Source organism: Octodon degus, unplaced genomic scaffold (assembly GCF_000260255.1).
Source record: "Octodon degus isolate 3935 unplaced genomic scaffold, OctDeg1.0 scaffold00187, whole genome shotgun sequence".
Taxonomy (NCBI): domain Eukaryota; kingdom Metazoa; phylum Chordata; class Mammalia; order Rodentia; family Octodontidae; genus Octodon; species Octodon degus.
The window spans coordinates 1185139-1198841 of NW_004524763.1; the positions used below are offsets into that span (position 1 = coordinate 1185139).

A 13703-nucleotide genomic window follows, 5' to 3' on the forward strand; every position below is an offset into this window, starting at 1 on the left:
CATCTTTTCGGATTTGTCTCCTCTTCCTTCCTATTAGTCTTCTAGTTGAAGACACCACTATAACTACTTTATTCTACTGAGCTATCTTCCTGGCTCTATAACTATTTTAAAAGTGAAGAAGAAACACAGACATAAAGCAAAGTTTCACATCAGGCTAATAAGAGAGTAACAAAAATTAATATATTGCCTATTTTTTTCTTGATAGCAGTTACTCAAAGCATAGGCATAAAAAATTGAACAATATCAACATAATTCTTTCTTTTCAATGAAGAGAATCCACCTGTACAACTATCTTAACTATCTTTTGTGTGTGTGTGTGTATATATATATATATATATATATATATATATATATATGCTTTTTGTTTTTCTCTTCTTTTCCTTCATTTCTCCACCATCAGTTCTCTTTTCTGATGAAGTTTCTTCGCAAGACACAATATTTATTGTAAATTTTGGATCTTATTTACTCATTCAGCACTACAACTTTTTAAGCAAACTTTTGCAGTTCCTTCATTACATTCCAAATGAAAACGAAGGTCTACATTTCATTTAATGATATTTATGCAAAAAGAAACACCATGTAATCAGCAAGAGAAGTACTACCTTAAAACATGTTTAAAGACAGATTTTTTTTTTTTAATTTGCAGTACTAAAGTAACAAAATTTCAGTGAGGGTAGAAATTAGAGGCTTGATTTACTTTGAAGAAAGATAAAGTAAGAGATTATTGCTTACTAAGATTTAATTATCTGAGTTTGCTTCTCACCTCCCTGAGACATCTACACGTTTTTCCCTACCATGCTCTCTCAAACAGAACATTCACAAATCCCTTTAATCATATCATATTGAAACCAGAGCTTGTTGAATTTCTCTATTGACTTTTTTGTAAATTACTGTTTTGAACATTCCAATATCCTTCCTTTAAAATATTCTGAAGAAACATGTAGGAAAAAATAAGACAACATTAATTTTATATTTTATTGGATTAAAGTTCTTGGCAGTAATTTTGCATAGGTACTCCCATTCAGCTAACAAATTATTCATTTTATTTTGGTGTCATTCAAAAGCTCAAGTCATTTTCTAGGTTCCTTGGAAAAATATATAAGGAAACAATTTCCTCCTTTGTACCTTGAGCGGTGACCCTGCAGCGCAACAGTACTGCAGAAGGGAAGATGGGAAGCAGCTCAGGCCACGAGCATAAACATTTTGTTAATATCCTATTAATAAGAGGAAGTGAACGACCGCTCCCCAAACTGTATTAAGCCAGGGAGGGACAGAAATGCCACGCCCGGGGTAACAATGCTTTGAAGTAGGCCCGTGGAGAGGTGACTGCTTCATCTATTCAGTATTCTGTGCAAACTCTGGCATGGTTATTCAATTTATTCAGTAACACAGATGTTTCAGAAGGAGAAATAAGCAGCTGACCCCTTGAGAAGCATGACTAATGGGCCATTATGAGAGCAATTAAGGAGTAACCACTTGTAGTCTGTAACAACCGACACTGCTACCACGCATTGCTTAGATTTTCTGTTAATCACATAAAATTTAAGTCTCTGACAAATTTCAATTAAACAAAAGTTGGGCATCAGATGGAAGGAAATTTTGGTGAAGAATGATTTGATAAAAATGCACATGGGCTGATCACATTATGTTTTATGGTCAAGGTTTAATATTTCCTATTGGATTCTGACTGATTTATGCTAAGTTTCTTGGCAGACACGCAGACTTTAAAATCACTTCCTTAAAAAAAAGCACTTTCATTTCAGCTCACCCATTGAAAGTATTGGAAAGTAACAAAAGTCTAGCATGTATATTTAAATTGGAACATAACAAAAATGGTCTAACATCCATAGTTTGATTTGAAAACCAACAGGATACCAATTTTAAGTAATTATCTTTATTCAACTTCTTGAGGTAGGGCTAAATCTGAGTATTCTTAGCTCAAAGATTGCTATACAACATGGACTCAGCAGCCACTTGAATGATGATTTCTAAATGAGGGAATAAATGAGCTGATCCAAGATCTTGGGGAATAAGGAGGGAAATAATGCAGGTTTTCATCTAGCAAATCCCATAAGGTAAACAAAAGAACAAACTTTAAAGTCCAATTTAGTTTGAAAACTTTTTCTATGATACGGAGAACAATCATAAGCAGACAATTTTATAATAAGAGAAAATTTGGAAAAGACAAAGCATATTACATTTTACAATATATTTAGAAGTTTAGAAAGAAAATTTGAAAATAAATTGCAGAACTAAGGAAATATACATCTTTTCTTTTCCTTCATAAATTCACCATCAATTAGATTATATCCAATGTACCGCAATTTGAGGCTACAGATAAAACATTTTTAGAAAAATCTAATGTTTTTAAACTGTGTTTTAAGTGGTTTAACTTTACAGACTTTTATTTTAAAAGTACATCATGGGCATTTTAGAACAACATGTTTAAATCATCATAAAACACTGTTGTACATGAAATGACATAGAAGTTGCCAAAACAGAGCCACTGGTTGGCAGGAAATACCAGTATGTGAAATCTGTGCATAAATGTAGAAAGACAGTTATCAAAAAATACAGTAGAATTTTAACATGTCTTTTGGTAGGAACTGTGTCAGGGAGATATTTTTCTCTGATGCTCCTACTTCACCACCCCCACCCGGGGGGGGGGGGGGGCATACATATTTGAGAAAGAAGCCACACCTCAGAAGAAGAGATTTGACTGAAAACATCAACATATGGGCTATCTACTATAGTTTGCTTAGGACTCAGAGGCTGACTGTAAGTAGAATCTGATGTACAGTAAACTGTATAAACATGGTTAGTGTGTAAAAGCTGTATCACACTGAAATTAATGCCCTTATGGAGGTAGGACTGCTCAGATAAAACTGTTACACATACCAAAGAAACAAAACATACAACAGCAAAAACATCAATTTATACACGAGACCCTTCTAAAGAACCACTTCAAGTAAAGCAAAGTACAATTATTTCCTGATACATTAAGATGAAGAAAATTGAAAGAAATACTAAAAGGGAAAATAAGGCAAATGTGTTGCTAAGTAAACCGTGGTTGTACCTGCCATGCAGTCAGGCAAGAGGTGCACATCAAATGCCCACAGGGCTCGATCTTGACATCTTTGTCATTTTCTGCACAAATTTTACAGAGCTGAAAAGTGGAGCCCATTTCACAGTACAATTCATACTGTTCCTGGAATGGGGGAGAGGAAAGGCAGTGTTAATGTATTTTCAGCATAAACTGGTCATGCTCAATTTTCTCCGGCACAATGACTTACAGTAAATACTTTATACTTGATCCCATCAGAATTATGTTAGCATTTAAGACATGTTTTAAATTGATAATCACAATTTGGTCTATAAAATCAATTTTTGAAATGCTCGAGCTTTTAGCAGCAAATTTATAAGCTTTTAACACTTTGGATTATTTAGAAGGGAGTTGCTTCAACAATTATAGAGATTCAGAAGACAAAACCTCTGATTTTAAAATGGTAATGTAAGTGAAATTGTGTTCTTTGTAATGCCACATGCTCATCTAATTCCACTGTGAAATAAAATGAAAATATTCTAGCCGAACATTAAATTTTATTTCTTAAATATAGAGATCCTACAATGGGATAAGGAACATTTGCACATCCTGTGTGCCATGCAGTACAGCAACATTTATTATTTATGTTCTCTAAAGCATAAAACATTGTATTTTTTTAAAAAAATTACTCGAATCTCACTAAGTTTTTATTACTATCTTCAAAAAATAAGTTTTCGAGTCCATAGTTCATGCACTGCCCCTATCTGACATTGTTAAGAAAACTAATCAATCACTTCAGTAAACAAAAAGTGATTTATTCAGCTTCTGTTCTTTCAGTGTCCTAGTATTTTAAGCTTAGAATGGTATAGTAAAATAATCAGTGTGCAAAACTAGAAATATCTGTGTCACAAAGAAATATTGATTGCTAAATGTGAAGAAGATATTTTATAAAATGCTGAGCATGAGGAATACAAAGTAAAGGAATCAGGAAATCCAAATTTATTTATAAAGCCTTGTTTAGCCTAGTCTGTGCTGACCTTAAGTAGAAAATGTAAGTTGCAGAATTTATCCCATAACCTGCCAGAAGACACTACAATATTACAATCCAGATGCAAAGCATATACGTCCACAGCATGTGCACACATAAATGAGTACACATATAAACTTTACATACTATGATATATATGACTATAGACATATATTTTAGGAAAATAAAGAAATAAGTAAATGAATCGAGATAAGAACTAAAATCTGAACTCAAAAGAAATAATGCAATTTTTAATTTTCTGAAATAAGAATTATAGTGGTTAGGACTACCCAAACAAATTTTAAGTTATAAAACATTACAATACATAAAATGAGAGATATAGAACTTAATGTAACCTAAGAGATAAGAATATTAGTACTTTAATATAATGATTTTTTTTCCTTAACTTTTAATGTATTTTAGTACAGGGTCTACAGGGTCTCACTACACAGATCAGACTTATAGTGAAAGTCCTGTTTTCAGCCTTCCCAGTGCTGGGATTACTTACAGCCGTGTGCCACTGCACCCAGACTCAGTGTCCGGCTCAGTGTGCCTAGGGGCAGGGCCAGCACAGCATATGGTGCTGGGGATTGAACCCTGGTCCCTGCGCTTGCCCAAGCAGGCACTTAGTCTGCTGAGCTATCTTGCTGGCTCCCATAATTTAATCTTTTAGTGAATGTTTTGGTAGTCTATAACTTTTCACTTCTATCAGCAACACTACAGGGAACACCCTATTGGACAGATCTTTGTATGCTGGTGTAAATCATACAAATATATAATTTAGAGTCAAGATAAACGTTTTCATTGGCTGGCTGTGGTGGTGCATGTCTACAATCCCAGCTCTCATGGGGCTGAGGCAGAGGCCAGCCCTTTCTCAGTCATCTTTAATTACCCATTTGACTGACAGCTATGACAAAATTCTTGTAATCATCTATGTAGTTTTCTAATCTAAGTCTTTTTCCTCACATCTAAATACTTGTAAGTCAAGTGCTATATAGATGCCAATATTATATTACAAGCAAGAACATTAAGGCCAAAATTTTCTATCCAAAATATGTCATTTCTTTTCATCTTAGACTTCCTTAAGTTATCCCTTGTTGAAATACTTGCACATGATTTATCAATAAAATAAATATTCTGATTTGTTACAAAGTTATTATAAACAATTTTCCTTACCTGTGTGACTTTTATGTGATCATGGGGGGTAGGTTCACACAATCCAGTTAAATCAGGATTATAACTCCTCCCATCGGGATAAAGATAACTGAATTTAAAAAGAAACTTTATTACCTTCAAAATACATATTTTAATTCTATTTAACGTCATTTAATGTGAGGCACATACTCAAAGACATATTTCTATGTTTCCAGTTTTTATAACAAATCATTCATGAGGGCCGGCCAAATAGCTCAGTGGATTAAAGTGCCTGCAAGCAGGCGCAGGGCCTGGGGGTTCGATCCCCTAGCCTGCTGTGCTGGCTCTGCTCCTGGGGCATGTTGAGAAAGCAATTGAGACTGGGTGTGGTGGCACACCTGTAATCCCAGCTCTTGGGAGGCTGTACACAGGAGGATCACTACAAGTCCAATCTAGTAGTGAGACCCTGAACATCCTGTAGATCCTTCCCTAAAATACCAAAAAAAAAAAAAAAAAAAAATCATTCTTTTACTGTTTTCAGAATATTATACTTTTGGATATATAAAATATAGAAATAATTTTTATACAACTAATATGAACTCAGCTGCTAAGCAACCATTTTCAAGAAAATCTCTTTAATGTATGAGCCTCATAAAAATTAAAAATAATTTTGCTGACTATAGTAGTTACATGGTATTTCACAGGAGTTTGAATATATTTCTATTCCTATTATTGTTTTTCAATTTTGTACATTTATTATCACAAGAGAAAGTAGAAATAAAAGCTACAACTTTCCCAAAGTTACTGAAACACTTCTTCCTGTTGTTCCTTTTCCTGTAATTTCCCAATCTTTCTTAGTCTACTTAAAAAAAAAAAAAAATTATATATACACATATAAATAGCCACACACATGCACAAATATATATTTTTAAAAATCATAAAATGTTGAAATTCCATGTTTCATTGACTTTAATAAAACAGAATGGTCTTAATAAAGCAATATTCTATTAGAACAGGCATCTAAAACTAAAGCTTATAATAATGATGCCATCTTGCTGTTAAATCAGTTCGTACTGATTGTTCAAAAAATTCCTGAAAATCAAGATTATTTAATGAGTTAATAACTACTTTTAATTAAAAATATTTGGTAATTGTTCCTGCTAGATATCAACTAAGTAAATTATGGTTAGTTACTTTTAATATCTTTCTGTACTAGCAAACTTTATAAAAATATGTTTAAGTAAAAATAACACTATCAGAATTTATGTAAGAAACTCAGAAAAATGAATATAAGAGATACTTTTTATACAGTGAGAGAAAAACCATAAAAGAATTTCTATTATTAACTTAAGAAAAGGAGTTGACTTATAATATACAGGGACAGTATAATACGTGGGGATAAGTTTAAATTCTATAAAATAAGAAATAATAAGCAGAAGCTGGATTATTTCTTTTCATTTCCTAAAATAAACACTGAAAATTATCATGCAATGCTTTAATCATACTTCAAAGATATGTCTAAATTCTAGGATAAATTCAGAAATAAACAATTACACAAAGAAAAAAAGGATGTTAAACTGTGAACACCTACAATCCCTAAACTCTTCCATGCTAAGGCAAGAGCATCAGAAATTTTCTCGCCTGAGCAATTTGCAAGACACTTAGTGCGACTTGTCAGAATGAAAAATAAACAGGAGATGGAGGTGTCCTACTGAGCAGAGGACAGTAGAGGGAAAGAGGGAGGAGAATGGAAAGAGAAGGAAAAGGAAAAGGAAAAAAAAAGACATTTAAAAAGAGAAAATAAAGTAAAGATGCTAGGGCCAGCAAGATAGTTCAGTGGACTAAATGCCTGCTTAGGGAAGCGCAGGGGCTGGGGTTCAATCCCCAATACCACATGCTGCACTGAGCCAGTGACCAAGTCTGGGCATGGTGGTGCGTGCCTGTAATCTCAGCACTGGGGAAGCTGAAAACAAAACAAAACAAAGGGGGAAAAAAAAAAAGATGCTAAAGAAAAGTAAAACCTTTCTATTTAACTTATCAGGGCTCTTTGATAGGCGTTGTCCCATTTACCCAGGCCACTGGTGGGAGGCCACTCAAAGGCAGAGAAGTAGGAAGCAATTTTTGTTGTGGATCAAAATAAACCAAGATATTATCTATGTCATATAATAATAGATTAATTACAAAGAAATCTGGCTGAAATTGGTAATAGTTGGACCAAATGACTCTACAGTTCTACTGATCAAAAAAATTGGAAACTTAACAAATACAATCTATCCTATCCTTGTCGCTACGTAAACTCAGAGTCTACCAGCCGTTTCGCCTGAAGATGCTTCCTTTAGGGTGTGTGTTTGTATGCAAAGAAGAACAGTTATTTTGTGTAAGAATTCAGAAGTTTTGTTACAATGACTATAATACTGTAATTTAGTAGGTTTTTAAAATTTTCATTTTAAAGAGGAAAAAACCAAAAACAAGCAAAATGTCAAAAACAAAGCACGATAAAACTGATCATTTGAGAAATGCAAATTAAAACAACAGAGATTTCATCTCACTCTAGGAAGAATGGCTGTCAGAATGAAATCAACCAATAACAAATGCTGGAGGGTCCATGGGGGAGAATGGATCCTTCTCCACTGTTGGTGAGAGTCCAGAGATTGGTACGACCTCTATGGAAATCTGTGTGGAGACTCGCCAAAAGCTAGGATTAGAAGTCCCATTGAACCCAGCTGTTCCCCTTTCTGGCTAATTTTCTGAAAATTATTTAGACTGGCTTTTAAAACTAGATGGAAAGCTAAATAATAACACAAGAACGTAAAAACACTTGTCTTACAGGTGTATCTGCTCACACCTTTACAAAGTAAAATTTTAAAGTAAATTTTCTTAAAAATTATACAAACGTTTAATGTCGGAAGTTGCACATATAAATATTAAATACACCAAAATTAAGGTAAAACAAAAACAATTATAGCAAATTTATGAGAATTTAAAAATACACATTTGTTTCTCAAACTTAACATACTTTCTGAACTTTCCTGAGAAGTTGTAGCTTTAAAAACCTACACTGTTTCTTCACATAGATCCTAGCAAGTTTTTCCTTTTTTTATCTTTCTTCTTTTCTTTTCTTTTTCTTTTTTCTTTTCGTGGAACCGGGGACTGAACTCAGCCCCTTGCGCATGCCAGGGAAGTGCTTATTCCACTGAGCTATCTCCCCAGCCTCCTTATTGTCTTTTAAATATTATCAGTATATTTTTGCAGCATGTAGTGATTACATTCATGGCGGGGAGTTGTTGGCACATGTACATAACACATCTTAAATTTTTTTTATCATTCTCTTCCTTTTATGTTTCCCTCCGTTAGTCTTTGCTCTATCTCGCTGTTTCCTGTAATCTGTCTTGTTTCCTCTTTAATATGGATTTCTCATATACGAAATACTATGTAATATGTAAGCTTGTGTGTCCACCTTATTTCACTTAACACTATCTTTTAAGGAGCTCTTCTTTACAGAACAGTAGGACTTAGACTATATGCTCTTCATTAATTGTGGTGGAGGATCTCCTGCAACATCCCTATCATGATCCATTCCTGCAAATTAGATTATATGTATCACTAAGTTACTCATGCAACAGAGAGCTAAAGGGATTTTAAAAGGGTACTGTTGGCCAGGCTCTTTGGCACATGCCTGTCATCCTATGTACCCTGAGGCCCAGGCAATAGGACTCCAAGTGGGGGCACACCTTGAGCAAGATCCTGTCTCAAAGAAGAAAAAAGGGCTGGGGATATAGCTCAGAGGAAGATCTAGATTCAATCCCTGCAACTACCAGAAGAAAAACTTTTCAAAAAGGAAAGGAAAAAAATGCAGGAAAGAAATTTGGATAGACTACTATTACAAGCAAAGAAAGGTATACGAAGATAAAGGGGGAACAAAAATGGTAGAGAAAAGAGTAAGGAGAAAAAAAAAATCAGTATTTTATGTCAACAAAGTAACAACTGTATTATTTTAAATGATTTCTGCACTCAATGTTTTTACGAGAAGTATAAGCTGATATAGTAATTTGTTGTAATGTATTTTGTACAACATCTAATAGCTTTAAATAATTGTTACATTAAAAATGATGAATAAGAGCTGGAGAGATAGCTCAGTGGTCTAAGTGCCTGCCTGGCAAGCACAAGGACCTGGGTTCGATCCCCAGTACCACATGCCATGCCAGCCACTGAAACCAGGTGCAGTGGTGCACACCTGTAATCCCAGCTCTGGGAGAATGAGATAAGGAGACCATGATGAGTCTGAACTGAGTAGAGAGACCTTGTATCAAATAAATAAATAATGACTAAAGAGATGAACAATAAGAATTATGCAACATATATCTCAGGTATATTGGAATATATAAGGTAAAAAACAAATTGTCAGCCTCACAATCTACTTTCTCCATTACTGGGCAGGCTCTATTCCACAAGTCTATATATCAAAAGTGCACTCAACCCCACTTCTCACACTTACAATCCTTCCCTGCTGCCGTCAATGAGGGCCTGGAACAGGGGCTTGTTGTGTGGAATGGTCTGCAGGATATTCCCATCCCCCGTCACGTAACCAATGGCCCACTGCCCAAGTCGAGTGCAGCTCAGTCGGAAAATATAGCTGGAAAACACCAGAAAATACTGTTCCATCACATTGAATGGGTAGGCCAAACTCTAAAAAATTTGCTAGGCTTTTTAAAAGCACAGTAAGAAACAGAATCACTTAGAATTTCTGATATAAATTTTAATCATGTTTTCAACACCATCATACTTGTCTGGTTACTGACCTGTAAAACAAAAACTGGTAACAATTTTTGCTCACTACAGTTACATGAGAAATACTATCAAATGATTTATTATCCCTATCAGGGACACTGTGTGTCAAAATACTACAGATATGAAATAGCTATGATATAAATAATTTTTGAGAAGTAAATACAAAATATGTAAACATTTAAAGTTTCCATCTCAGAAACAGAGCCAGTCTCTACAGTGGGATTCAATGGATTACTTTTAAATACTAAAATTATACATTTTAAGGGACAGGGAGATAGCTTAGTAGAGTAAGTGCCTGCTTGGCAAGTGCAGGGTCATAAGTTCAACCCCTGGTACTGTAGACATATTTAAAAACAACATATTTTCTTTTGAGAATTTTAGTGATTTTCATGCTGAAGGCAAATATTAGACCCAGGTCTATTACTATGCACTAAATTTCAAAATGGATTGAAGATTTAAACATTAAAACAGAAACACTAAATCTCCTGGAGGAAAATGTAGGTAGAAAATTTAAAGCCAGAGCTAGTTAGAGAGTTCATGAATGAAAACCAAACTGCATGGGAAACACTTCAAGGACTCAACTACCGGGATCTCATGTTTTTTGGAAAGTCTCTGCATGTCAAAAGAAATCACCAACAGAGGAAAAAGAAAATCCATGAAGTGGGAAAAAATTATAGCCAATAGGCCCTCTGACAAAGGCTTTCTATCTAAAACATATAAAGAACTTTTAAAAAATTAGTTAAAGACCCAGTCCAGAAATTAGCATCTCAGAGGAATATACACTTCTTAGATGAAGAAATACAAATGGCAATTAAATATATGAAAAGAAGTTTAATATCATTGGTATTTTGTGTAATGCAAATTAAAACAATGAGATTCTACCTCACTCCAGAAAGAATGGCTAACATCAGAAGTCAGCCAATAGTAAATGCTGGAGGGGCTGTGGGGAAAAGGAACCTTCTCCACTGTTGGTGGGAGTGCAGACTGGTACAACCACTATGTAAATTAGTATGGAGATTCCTTTAAAAATTAGGAATGAAGGTCCCATTCAACCCAGCTATTCCCCTTCTGGGTATTTTTCCAGAAGAACTGAAAACATCACACCATAGCGATATATGTGCACCCATGTTTATAGCAGTGCAATTTGTCATAGCTAAATCCTAGAAACAACTCAGATGCCCAGCAACTGAGGAATAAAGAAGATGTGATATTTTTACACAATGGAATATTAATCAGCTGTAAAACAGGATAACTTTGAGGCTTTTGTCAAAAAGTGGAACTAGAAACAATATTCTTAAGTGAAATAAATCACACTTTTGCGTGCAAACATTGTATCTTCTCCATAGTGTGAGAACCTGAAATGGAAAATGGAATCTCAATAGCACAGTAGATAATGGGAAAAGGGAATGAACTTATTCAAAAGGAAAGAGTCACTGAGTTGAGAAATACAGTAGAGGGAGTGGGGGAAAAAGAGATTCATCCATGTATGTAGGCAGGATGGTTTATACAACTCTACTGTGTATTTTTGCTGGTCTATGGAAAGGAGCAATTAATGCTTAATTTATTTTGTCTCCTTTTTTCAATTATTTGTCTTTTTTCTCTTCTTAATTTCTTAGATATTTCTTTTTTTCTTCTTCCAATTTTGCATGCATGTATCTGGTAATATGAATAAATAGTTGGAAGACATCACTATGCATTACAACACTATGCATTAATATTTTAAAAGTAATTCCATGTTCATTCATATAAAAAGCATATTATTAATAAACATTTTGTTTAGTAAAATTCCGTTAGCATTTCTAATTATTTTCTTTATTACTATTTTATATTTTCTTTAAAAACAGAGGAATATCAGTAATTTTAAATAAATCTCAAAAGAGCTTAACTATAATAAAGGGAATGCAAACTAGGTAAATTCATTTTTGCCACTTAAACCTGCCTGAGTATTGTATTTTCCACTAGTAAGCCAAAATAGTAACACAAATGAAGACAAATCCCATAAAATTAATCTCCAATGAAAGGAGACATTGATATGGCTTTACATACATCATCATTTATTTATTCATTTAGCTATTTCTGTTTAGATCATTTCTCTTTAAGTGTATCATACTCAGTGTCGCTATCATTGACATTCACATCTGGATCTCACAGCTCATTAAGTAGAATGAAAGTAAGCTAACTTAATATGTTGGCTACAAGGGAGCTGCTCTGTGAATAGAAGATTTGAGACAGAAAAGGGAAATGAGGGGGCTGGAGAGATGGCTCAGTGGTCTAAAGCACCTACTTAGAACAAGCTTAGCAAAAGCATCAGGGACCGCGGTTCAATCCCCCAGCACCACATGCCAGCCAGCCCTGCCCCCTGGTGGGCTGAGCTGGCCACATACTCTCTCTCTCTCTCTCTCAAATAAATAAATAAAATTAAAAAAAAAAAAAGGGAAATGAGTATCTCTTAATTTATGTTAGCTATTGACAGACCAAGCACTGTACAAAAACTGTAAAATATAATTTAGCACACATAATGGCTATACAGTCACCAAATCTAACCTGAATATTTAGTATTACAATGTGATTTCATCTATCAGAAAATGAATTTTTATAAGAACGGAAAATTTATGATATTTTAATATTAAGATCTTTCATAGGTAAACTGATGCAACTAGAGGCCATACTCATAAATGAACTACATCAGATTCACATGTGAAACACTGTATTGTCTTTCTAGTGAAAGAAGCTGAAAGAGTATAAATAAGATCTAAAATGTGTACCAGATACTGCTCAAAATGAAAGAACAATTGGGATGGGAGAAAGAACAGAAGGGAAAATAAAAAATATATTTCCACAAAATAGCTATAATTATACTACTTTCTATTAGTTCACTGAAAGACAGTTTATTCTTATGCTGTATGATTAATTTTGTATGCCTTTATCTTGTAATCTGAGCAACTTCTGTGAATATAACAATACAAAATAGGAAATATTATTATCTATTTAAAGATAATTAATAACCATTGTTAATTTTCTATTATTTTGAATAATTGGTTTTATTGGTTTTTTTTTTTCCTATTTCAAATAATAAAAGAGGTCTGATAGCTCAGCAGCCTAAAGTGCCTGCTTAGGCAGAGCACAGCAGCCAGGGCTCCATCCCCAGTGTGCCTTGCCATGAAAAACACTGAGAAAACACTGAGAATCACTGTGAATCTGATGTACATAGTGAGACCCTGTCCACCCTGTAGACCTTGTCCTAAAAACAGAGAAAAAATATTAAATAAAATAAGATCTTCAGACTGGTGATAGAACCATTTAAAGAACCTTTCAAAGAAATCTAAAAACATATTGCCCTAGAGAACCTGAAAATAGGAATATTAGCCTGCTAATTAGTGGCACCCTTAAACAGTTTCAGAGGAAGTAACTACACATATTGAAGCATGTGATGTTATAAAAAGTGCTACATGGGCTGCGGAGATAGCTGTGTGGTCTAAGCACCTGCCTGGCAAGCGCAAAGACCCGAGTTTGATCCCCAGTACCACACGCCGTGCCGGTCCCAGAGCAATGCCCAAAGCAGGCGCGATGGCACAAGGAGGCTGAGACAGGGGATCACTATGAGTCGGTAGTACATAGTGAGACCCTGTATCAAATAATTGTTTAAAGTGCTATAAAAGTAGAAAGTCACTGGAAGTTATAATTTAAAAGGTCATTAACTCGTTACATTAT

General features: G+C 34.4%; 1 protein-coding gene across 6 annotated transcripts in view; it reads right to left on the bottom strand.

The window, feature by feature from the left end:
- Positions 1-13703, bottom strand: part of Cblb (Cbl proto-oncogene B) — a 218102-nt gene that overhangs the window by 65804 nt on the left and 138595 nt on the right. For all 6 annotated transcript variants that reach the window (XM_023704090.1, XM_023704093.1, XM_023704091.1 and 3 more), the window contains exons 7-9: positions 9700-9837; positions 5247-5334; positions 3077-3208 (exon numbers count right to left, since the gene is read on the bottom strand). In XM_023704090.1, coding sequence (XP_023559858.1) covers positions 3077-3208; positions 5247-5334; positions 9700-9837 — 358 coding nt within the window. The remainder of the gene's footprint in view (positions 1-3076; positions 3209-5246; positions 5335-9699; positions 9838-13703) is intronic.